The sequence below is a fragment of the Rana temporaria genome, chromosome 4 (genome assembly GCF_905171775.1).
Source record: "Rana temporaria chromosome 4, aRanTem1.1, whole genome shotgun sequence".
Lineage (NCBI taxonomy): Eukaryota > Metazoa > Chordata > Amphibia > Anura > Ranidae > Rana > Rana temporaria.
In genome coordinates, this window is record NC_053492.1 from 15387787 (window position 1) to 15403901 (window position 16115).

At 50.9% G+C, this 16115-nt stretch overlaps 1 protein-coding gene across 1 annotated transcript in view; it reads right to left on the reverse strand.

The window, feature by feature from the left end:
* Positions 1 to 16115, reverse strand: part of LOC120935976 (WAP four-disulfide core domain protein 3-like) — a 114415-nt gene that overhangs the window by 22573 nt on the left and 75727 nt on the right. Inside the window, exons 3-4 of the mRNA XM_040348029.1 lie at positions 9113 to 9259; positions 2461 to 2607 (exon numbers count right to left, since the gene is read on the reverse strand). Of these exons, the coding sequence (XP_040203963.1) occupies positions 2461 to 2607; positions 9113 to 9259 (294 nt within the window). The remainder of the gene's footprint in view (positions 1 to 2460; positions 2608 to 9112; positions 9260 to 16115) is intronic.

Below are 16115 nucleotides of genomic sequence, written 5' to 3' on the forward strand. Positions count from 1 at the left end.
AGTTCTTTCTGCATACAGAACTTGCGCCCAAAGTTACAGCGGCGTAACGTATCTAAGATACGTTACGCCCGCCCATAGATAGAGCATTCTATCTGAATCCGAGCCTATAATTTTAACTGACTAGCCTGCCTGCCTGCTTGCTCTATCTACCTACTAAAAATGACACTCTCTCTCTCTCTCTCTCTCTCTCTCTGTCTTCTCTCTTTTAACCACCGCAACACACTACACATGGCCGACCTGCAGGCGGCCTTTTATAGTGTGGGGCGTGTACTAAACCCCCTGAGCCATAATTGGCCAAAGCCACCCTGGCTTTGGCCAATTATGGCTCTCCGTTTTTTGCAAGCTGTGATTGGCCAAGCATGCGGGTCATAATGCATGCTTGGCCAATCATCAGCCAGCAATGCACTGCGATGCCGCAGTGAATTATGGGCCGTGAAACGCAACTCGAATTTGGCGCGAACGGCCCAAAATGTTCGTAATTCGACGAACGATCGAACATACGATGTCCGAGTCGAACATGAGTTCGACTCGAATACGAAGCTCATCCCTAGTGAAAATTATCTTTTTTTGTTAGAAAGTTACTCAGAACCCCTAAACACACACACACACACACACACACACACACACACACACACACACACATATATATATATATATATATATATATATATATATATATATATATATATATATATATATATATATACACATACACACTGCTCAAAAAAATGAAAGGAACACTTTGAAAACACATCAGATCTCAACAGTCAAAAATCTCATGCTGGATATCTATACGGATATGGACGGGGTAATGTGTTAGGAATGAAGGGATGGCACATAATTTGATGGAAATTACAATTATCCACCTACAGAGGGCTGAATTCAAAGACACCCCAAAAATCAAAGTGAAAAAATTATAAAATTATATTATTATAGTGTATTGTGTAGCGGTCTGTGGGTAGTTTATTGTGTAGTGGTCAGTGTGTATTGTGTAGTGGTCAGTGTGTATTGTGTAGTGGTCTGTGGGTAGTTTGTGAAGCGGTCAGTGTGTATTGTGTAGCGGTCAGTGTGTAGTGGTCTGTGGGTAGTGTATTGTGTAGTGGTCAGTGTGTATTGTGTAGTGGTCTGTGGGTAGTTTGTGAAGCGGTCAGTGTGTATTGTGTAGCGGTCAGTGTGTAGTGGTCTGTGGGTAGTGTATTGTGTAGTGGTCAGTGTGTATTGTGTAACGGTCAGTGTGTATTGTCTAGTGGTCAGTGTGTATTGTGTAGCGGTCTGTGGGTAGTGTATTGTGTAGTGGTTAGTATAGAAATAAGGTAGGTTAGTGGGTAGTGTAGTAATCAGTGTGTAGTGATTAGTATAGGAATCGGGTAGGTCAGTGTGTAGTGTAGTGGTTGATGTAGGAATCAGGTGGGTTAGTGTAAGGGTCAGTATAGAAATAAGATACTGTAGGTCAGTGTATAGTGTAGTGGTCAGTATAGGAATCAGGTAGATTAGAGGTCAGGTAGGTCAGTGTAGAGGTTAGTGTAGTGGTCAGTGTAGGAATCAGGTAGGTCAGTACTATTGTAGGAAGGGAAGGGACTCGGGGAGTGTGAAAAGTCAGCGGATTAGGGGGACACAAATTACTTACCTTGCCCCAGGTGCTGACAACCCACGCTACGCCACTGCACCCACCTACATCTAATCTGCTAAAAATGAATGTATGGGGATCTGTTACCCTCCATCTGGGAGGATCAGATGACAGTCGGGGGTCGTTTACATCCAATTGCCCATAGAGGAGAGCAGCCTGTGTCTGTGTCTACTCTGCATACGCGGAGCGGACACGGACCAGCTATCCGCCTGCTCAGAGGAGGATCAGCAGACAGATCCCCTCACTGAGCAAGTGGACTCCTGATGGAGTACGGCCCATGTGAAATAAGATGTCCCAAAAATGTATGCTGTCATCCCATCTGATCAATGTTTATAAACAATGTTATTTTGTATCTCTCTATCTCCTGTCTGAAAAATATTCATAAATATGTTGCTTTCTACCTCTCTATCTTACATCTGAACAATGTTTATAAACACAGTGACAGATGTCCTTTTTTTTACAGCAGCAGCTTCTAAAGCTGCTGTATTTACACAAGAACTCCCTGCTGTCATTGTGACAGCCATTAGTGGCACATGAGATGGGGGAACAGCAGCGAGGAAGAAGGACGGGATGTACTACACACCCTGTTTACTCCCAGTGTGTACCACTGGATGGACACTTTTACAGAGCTGCTGAAAGCTGGACGAAAGCTCTGAAAATGCTTTGTAAAAACTTGCTGTACACATTGTTCTTATACACGCTGCACTGGGAGAAGGAAAGGGAGGATCACATTATTGGCTCCTAGGGGCAATACTGACAGTTCCACCTTCACATTTGGATGAGATCTGGTCTGTACCGGGCCACTTAATATCTGATCACAGTCATCCACTTACCTGGTTCCTGGCATTCAAAAGAACAGCCGATGTTACAGCACTTCTTTGTCCCGGAACAATCCGAGTCCCCGCGACAGTTCTTGAAGATGGAGAGCTTACATGCTACAAGGGTATTATCCACGGGACAGGTGCCCGGTTTCACCACCACTGCAGGAAAAACACACATTTATTATTATTATTATTTTTACAGGTAGTTCTATTTACCTAGCGCTTTACAGATACATTGTACATTCACATCAGTCCCTGCCCTCCAGGATTAGGGATGAGCCGAACACCCCCCCCCGTTCGGTTTGCACCAGAACCGTCGAACGGACCGAACGTTCACGCGAACATTTATAACCTGTTGGCGTCTATGAGACTCGAATGTTTGAATTCAAAAGTGCTAATTTTAAAGCCTAATATGCAAGTTATTGTCGTAAACGGGTTTGAGAACCCGGGTCTTGCCCCAGGGAACATGTATCAATGGAAAAAAAGTTTTAAAACGGTAGTTTTTTTCTGGAGCAGCGATTTTAATGATGCTTAAAGTGAAAAAAAGAAATGAAAAATTCCTTTAAATATCGTACCTGCTGGGTGTCTATAGTATGCCAGTGAGGTGGCATGTGTTTATAACTGTCCCTGCACAAAATGAGATTACTATAAGAAAAAAGTAATTTAAAACTGCTTGCGGCTTTAATGTAATGTCTGGTCCCTGCAATATGGATGAAAATCATTGAGAAAAATAGCACAGACACAGACAGTACACACACCACGTAGCTTTAGGCGCACACTGCAGAGGACACGGGCAGTACACACACCACGTTGCTTTAGGTGCAAACTGCAGAGGACACGGGCAGTACACACACCGCGTAGCTTTAGGTGCACACTGCAGAGGACACAGGCAGTACACACCACGTAGCTTTAGGTGCAGACTGCAGAGGACACAGGCAGTACACACCACGTAGCTTTAGGTGCAGACTGCAGAGGACACAGGCAGTACACACCACGTAGCTTTAGGTGCAGACTGCAGAGGACAAAGGTAGTACACACCACGTAGCTTTAGGTGCAGACTGCAGAGGACACAGGCAGTACACACCACATAGCTTTAGGTGCAGACTGCAGAGGACACAGAGAGTACACACCATGTAGCTTTAGGTGCACACTGCAGAGGACACAGGCAGTACACCACGTGAGAATACTGCAGCTAGCAAAATCACCTGCCTGCCAGTAAATTAGGAAGTGCAGATCTAGCTAAACTATAGAGTGTATAAATATATATACAACACCTGGGATGCATATATATCCTCTACACACGGTAACTTTAACTGACTAGCCTGCCTGCCTGCCTGCTCTATCTACCTACTAAAAATTACAATCTCTCTCTCTCTGTCTTCTCTCATTTAACCACCGCAACACACTACACAAGGCCGACCTGCAGGCGGCCTTTTATAGTGTGGGGCGTGTACTAAACCCCCTGAGCCATAATTGGCCAAAGCCACCCTGGCTTTGGCCAATTATGGCTCTCCGTGATTGGCCAAGCATGCGGATTCGCATTGAATTATGGGCCGTGAAACGCAACTCGAATTTGGCGCGAACGGCCCAAAACTTTCGTAATTCGACGAACGATCGAACATACGTTGTTCGAGTCGAACATGAGTTCGACTCGAATACGAAGCTTATCCCTAGTGAAAATTATCTTTTTTTGTTAGAAAGTTACTCAGAACCCCTAAACACACACACACACTATATATATATATTATATATATATATATATATATATATATATATATATATATATATATATATATATATATATATATATATATATATATATATATATATATATATATATATATATATATATATATATATATGTCATGGACCTTGGAATGCTGAAGTGTATCTCTTTGAAATCTGTTACACAGTGGGGGGTCTTCTTCCCTGTCTTAAAGCTCCAGACAGCTCCATTGTTCTGTGTCTGGCTATTGTGTACATTGATTGCCCCCTGGGGCTTCTGTCTCATTACACATAGCAGACATAATGCAAGCTATCGGACCAATCCCTGCTGACTCATGTTCAAGTCCTCATTTGCATGCCTAAGAGGACCTGAAGGAGAACTCCATGTACTTTACAATTGACCAATAGGAAAGCGATTGTTGGGGGCGGGATGTTCCAAATTATGTTTAAAAGTGTGTTGTGTACTTCCAATAAAGGTCTTCCTGTTTGAACTTACATACATCCTGCCTGGTGTTTGTTCTGATGGATCCCGAACGGCACATAGCTGTAGTTCGGATCCCGGAGCCTTGGATGACTCCGACGTTGCGATCTGCAAGCTGACTCAATAGTAGCAGAGGAGTGTCGGGAGAGCGGAAGCGAGCGAGCAAGGGTCTTGTTACATTGGTTGGCAGCGGTGGGATTTGCTCTCCAGTTACTGGGACACTCCAAACCACCACAATGAATGACCAGCTATGCAGCATGCAGGAGAGCTGAAAGACTTACTTGAGAGCCGTGGAGGGACTGGTGGGACAAAGAACAAGGCCACCCTGATCAGTGAGCTAGCCAAGATGGATCAGAGGGATGGTGATGCAGTACCCCGGTCAGTTGAAGACTTGTTTCAGCACCGAGTTCGAAAGCACTTGGCATTATATGGTGCTAACCCATCAGAGACCACCATACAGAATGCCATTAGAGGCATCCAGCTGCAGGATGAGCGACAAGAGAGAGAACGAGAGCGACAAGAGGAGCTGGAGATTGCCATTCCCAAAGCTGAAGTGCTGACTACAGGGCACAGCTCTGCTAACCTCTGCTCAGTACCTATAGCATCTTCTGGGTTCTATGGACAGGAGATGGTGAACCTCTATCCCCAGACACCAGTTGCAGAGACAGGGGATTTAATAGACTTTTCTGCTGAGGAAGAACAACCTGATGAGCCTCCAGCAGAAGAGCTGGTATTAGGGTCAAACTTCACTGTGCTCTGCCCAGCACCAAGGGCAGTATCTGTGGAGTTACAAGGAACTTCCCCAGCTGAAGCGCTGGTCACCGGACATAGGGTTCAAGACCTCTGCCCCACCCCTGTGGCAGTTCCGGAGGCTCTGGGTGAGAAGGTGGCGATCACTTCCCAGCAGCAGATACAGGGGGAGAAGGGAGAGGTGTTCATTGTCCCTCCCCAACAGTTGGCCAGGGGAGAGAAGGTGGTCTTTCCTCCCCAGCAAAGATCCGTGCATCTGGGAGACAGTACCACAAACATGTTGTCACAGCAGCCAGATGAGGGAACGGAAAAGGAAGCAGCCAGCTCACCTCCCCAATGGCAGCTACACAGTTTGGGTGTGGTGGAATTTAGCCTCCTTCCCCAACGGCTGGCCGAAGCGGATGATATGGAGTTCCAGGGGGCTAGAGCAGTTGGCTCATCTCCCCAGCCACAGATTTCAGAATGTATGGACTTAATGGACTGTTCAGAAGATGTAATGGATTATGCATCGCCAGCTCAAGTACTGGCAACAGGGCAGAGTGCTACCAATCTCTGCCCAGCACCGGAAACAACTGTGGAGTTCCAGGGAGCCGGGGCAGTTGGCCCCTCTCTCTAGCAACAAGCTGAGGTTGTAAAGCTTTTACTCCCAGCTGAATCACTGAGTCAGGAGGATGTCAGCCTTGCTTTGCAAGCACCAGGGGATTTTCACCTACCACAAGTGGATGGGACTTCAGTCTCCACTTGTATACCCCAGGGATGGGGGGCAGTTGGCCCAGATCCCCAACAGCATGATGACCTGAGCCCAGTCACCCTGTCTTCTCTCCAGCGGCTGAAAGGACTCCAGGGAGAAGGGCCAGTCCAGGCTTCTCCCCAGCGGCAGGCATGTTCTCTGAGAGAGGCAGAGGTTGGCTGGGTGAGTAATGCTCGGTTTGGGACAATTTATTTGGGGTACTGTGTCGGTAACGGCATTGGGGTCTCCACCTGTGTTAGTCTCCTGCCAAAGGGGGAGATGTGTGACAGACCTAGCCGGGACAGAGGCTTTTGGAGAGGACTGAATGCGAGCCTCTTGCCTTCCGATTATGGGCCAGGGCCTCAAAAAAGGAAAGCAGATGGGTTATCCCAGCAGACAGACCTGGAACCTTAAGACTACTTTTCCAACATCCTCGAGTTGACCCGTTCGGGGTCCCACTGTGGCTGTTGGACTGTTTCCCAGGGGAAGTAATGTCATGGACCTTGGAATGCTGAAGTGTATCTCTTTGAAATCTGTTACACAGTGGGGGGTCTTCTTCCCTGTCTTAAAGCTCCAGACGGCTCCATTGTTCTGTCTTATTACACATAGCAGACATAATGTAAGCTATCGGACCAATCCCTGCTGACTCATGTTCAAGTCCTCATTTGCATGCCTAAGAGGACCTGAAGGAGAACTCCATGTACTTTACAATTGACCAATAGGAAAGCGATTGTTGGGGGCGGGATGTTCCAAATTCTGTTTAAAAGTGAGTTGTGTACTTCCAATAAAGGTATTCCTGTTTGAACTTACATACAGCCTGCCTGGTGTTTTTTCTGATGGATCCCTAATAGGACATAGCTGTAGTTTGGATCCCGGAGCCTTGGATGACCGAACCATCAGACGTTGCGATCTGCAAGCTGACTCAATAGTAGCAGAGGAGTGGCGGGAGAGCGGAAGCGAGCGAGCAAGGGTCTCGTTATATATATATCTCATGCTGGATATCTATACGGATATGAATGGGGTAATGTGTTAGGAATGAAGGGATGGTACATCATTTGATGGAAATTAAAATGATCCACCTACAGAGGGCTGAATTCAAAGACAACCCAAAAATCAAAGTGAACAAATTATAAAATTATATTATTAAAGTGTAGCGGTCTGTGGGTCGTTTATTGTGTAGTGGTCTGTGCGTAGTATATTGTGTAGTGGTCAGTGTCTATTGTGTAGCGGTCAATGTGTAGTGGTCCGTGGGTAGTTTATTGTGTAGTGGTCAGTGTGTATTGTGTAGCGGTCTGTGGGTAGTTTATTGTGTAGTGGTCAGTGCATATTGTGTAGTGGTCTGTGGGTAGTTTATTGTGTAGTGGTCAGTGTGTATTGTGTAGCGGTCAGTGTGTAGTGGTCTGTGGGTAGTTTATTGTGTAGTGGTCAGTGTGTATTGTGTAGTGGTCAGTGTGTAGCAGTCTGTGGGTAGTTTATTGTGTAGCGGTCTGTGCGTAGTATATTGTGTAGTGGTCAGTGTCTATTGTGTATCGGTCAATGTGTAGTGGTCCGTGGGTAGTTTATTGTGTAGTGGTCAGTGTGTATTGTGTAGCGGTCTGTGGGTAGTTTATTGTGTAGTGGTCAGTGCATATTGTGTAGTGGTCTGTGGGTAGTTTATTGTGTAGTGGTCAGTGTGTATTGTGTAGCGGTCAGTGGGTAGTTTATTGTGTAGCGGTCTGTGGGTAGTTTATTGTGTAGTGGTCAGTGTGTATTGTGTATCGGTCTGTGGAAAGTTTACTGTGTAGCAGTCTGTGGGTAGTTTATTGTGTAGTGGTCAGTGTGTATTGTGTAGTGGTCTGTGGGTAGTTTATTGTGTAGTGGTCAGTGTGTATTGTGTAGTGGTCAGTGTGTAGCAGTCTGTGGGTAGTTTATTGTGTAGCGGTCTGTGGGTAGTTTATTGTATAGCAGTCTGTGGGTAGTTTATTGTGTAGTGGTCAGTGTGTATTGTGTAGCGGTCTGTGTAGTATATTGTGTAGCAGTCAGTGTGTAGTGGTCTGTGGGTAGTTTATTGTGTAGTGGTCAGTGTGTATTGTGTAGCGGTCTGTGGGTAGTTTATTGTGTAAAAACTTGCTGTACACATTGGGCCAAATCCTCAGCCAGGCGGCGTAACTTAACTTTTTCCATTTAAGTTACACCACCGCAAATTTCCCAAGTTAGTGCCCGATCCACAAAGCACTTACCTGGGAATTTGCAGCGGTGTAACTTAAATTCCGCCGGCGCAAGGCGTTCCTCTTCTCCAGGGGGCGATTACCATTTAAATGAGGCGCGCTCCCACGCCGGCCGTACTGCGCATGCTCATGACGTCATTTTCCCGACGTGCATAGCGCGAAATTACGTTACGTCGGGCTTTGTGGATTGCAACGGGACAATAAAGTTGCGTTGGGTAAAAAAAAAGATACGGCGCCAAAAAAAATTTGAAATTTAAAAAAAATCGAGTCGTGAGCAAGAAAGGTCTGTTTTTACAAGGTGTAAACAGTTTACACCTTGAAAAAGCAGCCCTAATTTTGCGTTTGCAAAATATAACTTACGGAGAAAAAACGAAGCTGAAAAGCTTCGTGGATATCCGTAAGTCCTAATTTGCATACCCGAGGCGACATTTCGATGCAAAATGCCCCCAGCGGCGGATGCGGTACTGCATCCTAAGATCCGACAGTGTAATTCAATTACACATGTCGGATCTTCGTCCTAACTATGGGAAACTGATTCTGTGGATCAGTTCCATAGTTACGACCAGGGATACGACGGAGTAACAGCAGTTACGCCGGCGTATCCCTTTTGAGGATTTGGCCCATTGTTCTTATACACGCTGCACTGGGAGAAGGAAAGGGAGGATCACATTATTGGCTCCTAGGGGCAATACTGACAGTTCCACCCTCACATTTGGATGAGATCTGGTCTGTACCGGGCCACTTAATATCTGATCACAGTCATCCACTTACCTGGTTCCTGGCATTCAAAAGAACAGCCGATGTTACAGCACTTCTTTGTCCCGGAACAATCCGAGTCTCCCTGACAGTTATTGGAGATGGGGAGCTTACATGCTACAAGGGTATTAACCACGGGACAGGTGCCCGGTTTCACCACCACTGCAGGGAAAAAAACACATTTATCATTATTATTATTATTACAGGTAGTTCTATTTACCTAGCGCTTTACAGATACATTGTACATTCACATCAGTCCCTGCCCTCCAGGATTAGGAATGAGCCGAACACCCCCCCGTTCGGTTTGCACCAGAACCTTCGAACGGACCGAACGTTCGCGCGAACATTTAGAACCCCATTGACGTCTATGGGACTCGAATGTTCGAATTCAAAAGTGCTCATTTTAAAGCCTAATATGCAAGTTATTGCCGTAAAACGTCTTTGAGAACCCGGGTCTTGCCCCAGGGAACATGTATCAATGGAAAAAAAAGTTTTAAAAACGGTTGTTTTTTCTGGAGCAGTGATTTTAATGATGCTTAAAGTGAAAAAAAAAAAAGAAAAATTCCTTTAACTATCGTACCTGCTGGGTGTCTATAGTATGCCTGTGAAGTGGCACATGTTTAGAATTGTCCCTGTACAAAATTAGATTACTATAAGAAAAAAGTCATTTAAAACTGCTTGTGGCTTTAATGTAATGTCTGGTCCCAGCAATATGGATGAAAATCATTGAGAAAAATAGCACAGACACAGACAGTACACACACCACGTAGCTTTAGGTGCACGCTGCAGAGCAGGGCCGGACTGGGAGTAAAAACCAGCCCTGGAAAACATTTCATACCAGCCCCATAGCATTATTATACCAGCCCAACATCATAACGTCATTATTTTCTTGTTCATAAAAGAGAAAACCATACATTTTAAAGAAACATTTAAAGAGCGTATTATATAAAGATAAGACAGATATGAAAGCACATAGGGCTAGGGAGATTATATATATATATATATGTATATATATATATATATATATATATATATATATATATATATATATATATATATATTACACAGTGGAACCTCAGATTACGAGCATAATCCGTTCCAGGAGAATGCTCGTAATCCAAAGTGCTCACATATCAAAGTGAGTTTCCCCATTGAAGTTAATGGAAACGAAAATAATTTGTTCCGCATTGACTTCAATTGCATGCAATACCGCATGTGGCCAGAGGTGGGGGGCGCCGGAGAGCATCGAAGACACTCGGAAATGTCACTTGCCATCCGTCCCCTGCCACCAGATTTAGTGTGTCACTTGCCACCCATCCCGTCACCAGATTCAGCGTGTCACTTGTCACTTGGACTGGATGACAGCAGGGGGACTGGGCGACAGCAGGTGGACTGGCTGACAGCAAGGGGACTGGGCGACAGCAAGGGGACTGGGCGACAGCAAGGGGACTGGGCGACAACAGAGGGCTGGGTGACAGAGGACTGGGTGACAGAGGACTGGGTGACAGGGGGCTGGGCGACAGGGGGCTGGGCGACAGAGGGCTGGGCGACAGGGGACTGGGCGACAGGGGACTGGGTGACAGGGAGCTGGGTGACAGAGGGATGGGTGACAGGGAGCTGGGTGACAGGGAGCTGGGTGACAGAGGGATGGGTGACAGAGGGCTGGGTGACAGAGGGTTGGGTGACAGGGGGCTGGGTGACAGGGGGCTGGGTGACAGGGGGCTGGGTGACAGGGGGCTGGGTGACAGAAGGCTGGGTGACAGAAGGCTGGGTGACAGGGGGCTGGGTGACAGGGGACTGGGTGACAGAGAGCTGGGTGACAGGGGACTGGGTGACAGAGAGCTGGGTGACAGGAGACTGGGTGACAGGAGACTGGGTGACAGAGAGCTGGGTGACAGGGGACTGGGTGACAGAGAGCTGGGTGACAGGGGACTGGGTGACAGGGGACTGGGTGACAGGGGACTGGGTGACAGAGAGCTGAGTGACAGGGGACTGGGTGAAAGAGGGCTGGGTGACAGGGGACTGGGTGATAGGGGACTGGGTGACAGAGAGCTGGGTGACAGGGGACTGGGTGACAGGGGGCTGAGTGACAGAGAGCTGGGTGACAGAGAGCTGGGTGACAGGGGACTGGGCGACAGGGGACTGGGTGACAGAGAGCTGGGTGACAGAGAGTTGGGTGACAGGAGACTGGGTGACAGAGAGCTGGGTGACAGGAGACTGGGTGACAGAGGGCTGGGTGACAGAGAGCTGGGTGACAGAGAGCTGGGTGACAGAGAGCTGGGTGACAGAGAGCTGGGTGACAGAGGGCTGGGTGACAGAGGGCTGGGTGACAGAGAGCTGGGTGACAGGAGACTGGGTGACAGAGAGCTGGGTGACAGGAGACTGGGTGACAGAGAGCTGGGTGACAGGAGACTGGGTGACAGAGAGCTGGGTAACAGAGAGCTGGGTGACAGGAGACTGGGTGACAGAGGGCTGGGTGACAGAGGGCTGGGTGACAGAGAGCTGGGTGACAGAGAGCTGGGTGACAGAGAGCTGGGTGACAGGAGACTGGGTGACAGAGAGCTGGGTGACAGAGCTGGGTGAGAGAGAGCTGGGTGACATGGACTGGGTGACATGGACTGGGTGACAGAGAGCTGGGTGACAGGGACTGGGTGACAGAGCTGGGTGACAGAGAGCTGGGTGACAGGGACTGGGTGAGAGAGAGCTGGGTGACAGAGAGCTGGGTGACAGAGAGCTGGGTGACAGAGAGCTGGGTGACAGGAGACTGGGTGACAGAGAGCTGGGTGACAGGAGACTGGGTGACAGAGAGCTGGGTGACAGAGATCTGGGTGACAGGAGACTGGGTGACAGAGAGCTGGGTGACAGAGAGCTGGGTGACAGGAGACTGGGTGACATAGAGCTGGGTGACAGAGAGCTGGGTGACAGGAGACTGGGTGACAGAGAGCTGGGTGACAGAGAGCTGGGTGACAGAGAGCTGGGTGACAGAGAGCTGAGTGACAGGGACTGGGTGACAGAGAGCTGGGTGACAGGGACTGGGTGACAGAGAGCTGGGTGACAGAGAGCTGGGTGACAGAGAGCTGGGTGACAGAGAGCTGGGTGACAGGGACTGGGTGACAGAGTGCTGGGTGACAGAGAGCTAGGTGGCAGGGACTGGGTGACAGAGAGCTGGGTGACAGAGAGCTGGGTGACAGGGACTGGGTGACAGAGAGCGGGTGACAGAGAGCTGGGTGACAGAGAGCTGGGTGACAGAGAGCTGGGTGACAGGGACTGGGTGACAGGGAGCTGGGTGACAGGGACTGGGTGACAGAGAGCTGGGTGACAGAGAGCTGGGTGACAGAGAGCTGGGTGACAGGGACTGGGTGACAGGGACTGGGTGACAGAGAGCTGGGTGACAGAGAGCTGGGTGACATGGACTGGGTGACATGGACTGGGTGACAGAGAGCTGGGTGACAGAGAGCTGGGTGACAGGGACTGGGTGACAGAGAGCTGGTTGACAGGGACTGGGTGACAGAGAGCTGGGTGACAGGGACTGGGTGACAGAGAGCTGGGTGACAGAGAGCTGGGTGACAGGGACTGGGTGACAGGGACTGGGTGACAGAGAGCTGGGTGACATGGACTGGGTGACAGGGACTGGGTGACAGAGAGCTGGGTGACAGAGAGCTGGGTGACATGGACTGGGTGACATGGACTGGGTGACAGAGAGCTGGGTGACATGGACTGGGTGACAGAGAGCTGGGTGACAGAGAGCTGGGTGACAGAGAGCTGGGTGACAAGGACTGGGTGACAGAGAGCTGGGTGACATGGACTGGGTGACAGAGAGCTGGGTGACAGGGACTGGGTGACAGAGAGCTGGGTGACAGAGAGCTGGGTGACAGAGAGCTGGGTGACAGGGACTGGGTGACAGAGAGCTGGGTGACAGGAGACTGGGTGACAGAGAGCTGGGTGACAGAGAGAGCTGGGTGACAGGGACTGGGTGACAGAGAGCTGGGTGACAGAGATCCTGGCTCCCCCATGTGAATGAGTATAGGGGTACATTGTACAGGATTGTCAGCTATACTTATGTAGCGCCCCCTTACTTTCAGTAAAGGCGCTACGCTAAACTTAGTGGGGAATGATTGCTCTCATTCCGAATTATGTTAAATTTGGCTGTTGCCAAATCTGGATTGTTCTGTGGGTCAGACTGCGCTCTAGGGATGTGGTACCATCCCTGGCTGGCAGGTGGCGCCAGAGGGATCCAGGCGGAGCCGCTTTTTCCCAGCAGCCAATGAGAGGAGTTGAGCCTCGCTGTGCATGCTGGGAGGGAGTATTTCTGTGGCGGAAGCTGTTGTTCTTGGTTCTTCGCGGGTTCCTGGTTCCAGGTGCGGCACCCACCTTTAGGGTGTGCGCACATCGCGGGCCCCACTACTATGGCCTACCTGGCCTGGGGTCGCGCGCAACGTGGAGTTCCAGACTCTGGGCCCTTCTGGCCTGGAGCAATTGATGCCACAAAGGGGCCCCAGTGACTGACTGGGTCCCCCTTCTACTGAGGAGATCCCAGGCTGTGTGCCGCTCTGTGGGGGATCGGCTTGAGGAGAACCCGGAGGCAGGTTGTACAAAAGGGCTTGAACGAACCGTCGGGGGTCTGGTGAACGGTTACTGACAGGTACGCTGAAACTGTCAGACGGTGACCCTAACGTGACTTATTGGGAAGATTCGCTCTGCGTTCACATTGTCAGCATTGAGCCTGTGGCAGAGGCCTCAACTGGCATCTTAATTCAATCAGAGCCAGGTCTGTGGCAGAGGCCTGTTCCTCCCAACTACCTTAAAGTGACGCTTCGGCTGCCAGTTTTGTGGCAGGGGTCTGTCTGGAAGCACTTCACCCACTCTGGCTGGAGTGGCGACGAACTGTAACTACTACTGCTGAGAGCAGGATTGCTTTCCTCTTATCCAGGCCTGATACAGCAGGCCCGGATCCAGGAGCGCAGTGACTCAGAGTAGGGCCCCCATGACTGGGTTATCAGTGAAAATTAACCATTGGCTGTGAGGGGTTGAGGGGGAGGAGAGAGGAGGTCATAAAAGGGGCTGTTCCCGCCCCTGGGCAAGCACAGCGAGTTGAAAAGTTCAGAGCAACAGGTATGTCTGACCTTGCTGCTATTTGGGCCCAGCTGCAGGCTGAAGCAGCTGCCCATGGACCTGACTGGCTGCGGGATCAACTGCGGCCCATACTGGGGGTTGCTCACGCACCAGCGAACGAGGGGGGATGCGCGTCGGCACGAGCTCGCAGGTCTAGGCCTCCGGAGCGCTTTTCTCCGGATTCGTCCCCACGAGCCCAGCGTCACTTTGGGAATCCCGATCCTCGGGCCCCTCCGGGCCCCCCCGCGAAGCGTGCGGCCAAGAATTCTGGGGGGGGTCCGGGAGGAATCCCCAGCGCGGAAGGGGTTCTGCGGGCAGCCGCTCCGCCAGTCCTGGGGCGGCCGCGGCACCCGCGCGGCGAGTGGAGTCTGAAGTTGCGGGCCCCGCCCCTCGCGTTGTTACGCGGGGGTCGGCGCCTCTGCGGGGGAGACCTAGGAGCACGACCGCCAGGCCAGACACCTCCGCAGCCGGTGGCCTGTCTCCAGATGTGGCGGTGGCGGCAGTGAACTGCGTGGTAGCGGTCGACGGGGCTGGGGTCCCACCCCCTGGCCCACGGAAGGCGACGGTGAAAACGGCGAACGGGTCTGGCGGGCGGGCGGTCGGACGCCAGGCCTGCGGCCACCAGGGATCCTTCCCCTGGTGAGTTGTCGGAAGTGTCGGATGAGCCTGCTACGCTCCGGTCCGAAGGGGAGCTTTCGGAGTCTGATGAGGAACCACCCCCCCGGCGGGGGGCAGCTGCGGTGGAGGTGATCGGGTCGGCTAGTGGTTTTAACCCTAGGCAGCCGGGTAAGTCAAATTCACCTTATTCTCCTGCTGTGCATTTGAATGTGGGGGGGCAGAGTGGCAGTGGGGGGGTAGGGGTGCCCGGTGTATTTCTGTCGGCGGGGGGCGGGTCCCCGCCCCCTGGCAATGTGTCAGGCGGGGGGGCGGCGGGTTCGGCGGGGGGATTTGCGGGTTTCTTGGCGTGCATGAAAGAACTGGTGGGCAGGTTTGAGAGCGCGGGGGGGGGGCGGCGCCAGGTCCGGCGGCGGCATGGGCGGCTTCCGCGGGGGGGGGGGGGCCGAGTGTGGTGGTGGCTCCGGCGGCGCCGGCGGCTCCGCTGGTAGTGGCAAGCTTGCCCCCGCCGGTGGTAGCCCCCGCGGCCCCGGCCGCTACAGCAACCTCAACAGCTCCACAGGCTGGGGACTCGGTGACTCCCCCGGTGGTGCCGCCTGTGGTGGCTCAGGCCAGTGTGGTGGCTCCAACGACGGCAGGGGATGGAAAAGGGGCCGGGGACACTGCTGCCAGGCAGGAAATTATCCGCTTGGCAGATGCGGCGAAATGTGAGATATATCTTTGCTATGAAGCATCTCTAGGGACTCATCTCAAGTCTGAAGTCAGGGAAAAGATCTGGAAGGGTGAGTATGTGGAGATTTTTTCTTTGCTCCCGTTAGAAAAATTTAATTTGGATAGGGGGAAACCGGACGAATCCAAGAAAGAGGAAGAGGAGAGGCGCAGGTACCGGCTGATCCCGCGTACGTTCGCCAATTGGTTACAGGCATTTAGCATACTGGCATGTGTAGTGGGGGAAAAGAAGCCGGAATGTTGTTCAGGTCTGTTTATTTACCAGAATGCCATTGGGGAGGCTCACAGGGTGTATGGGGGCTCGGCGTGGCTTAGGTACGACGAACAGTTTAGGCAGAGGATGGCGGTCCGGCCTGACCTGCGTTGGAATCAAAAAGACATGAACTTGTGGTTATGCTTGATGACAGCGGCCAGGGCTCCAGGGCAGTTATTTCCAGGGGGGGGCGGGGGTTCCAGTTCCCAGGGGCAACCGGCCGGCAGAGCAAAAGGGGTGTGTTGGCAATTTAATGCGGGCTCTTGCAAGTTCGGGGGTGCCTGTCGGTACAAACACGAGTGCTCGGGC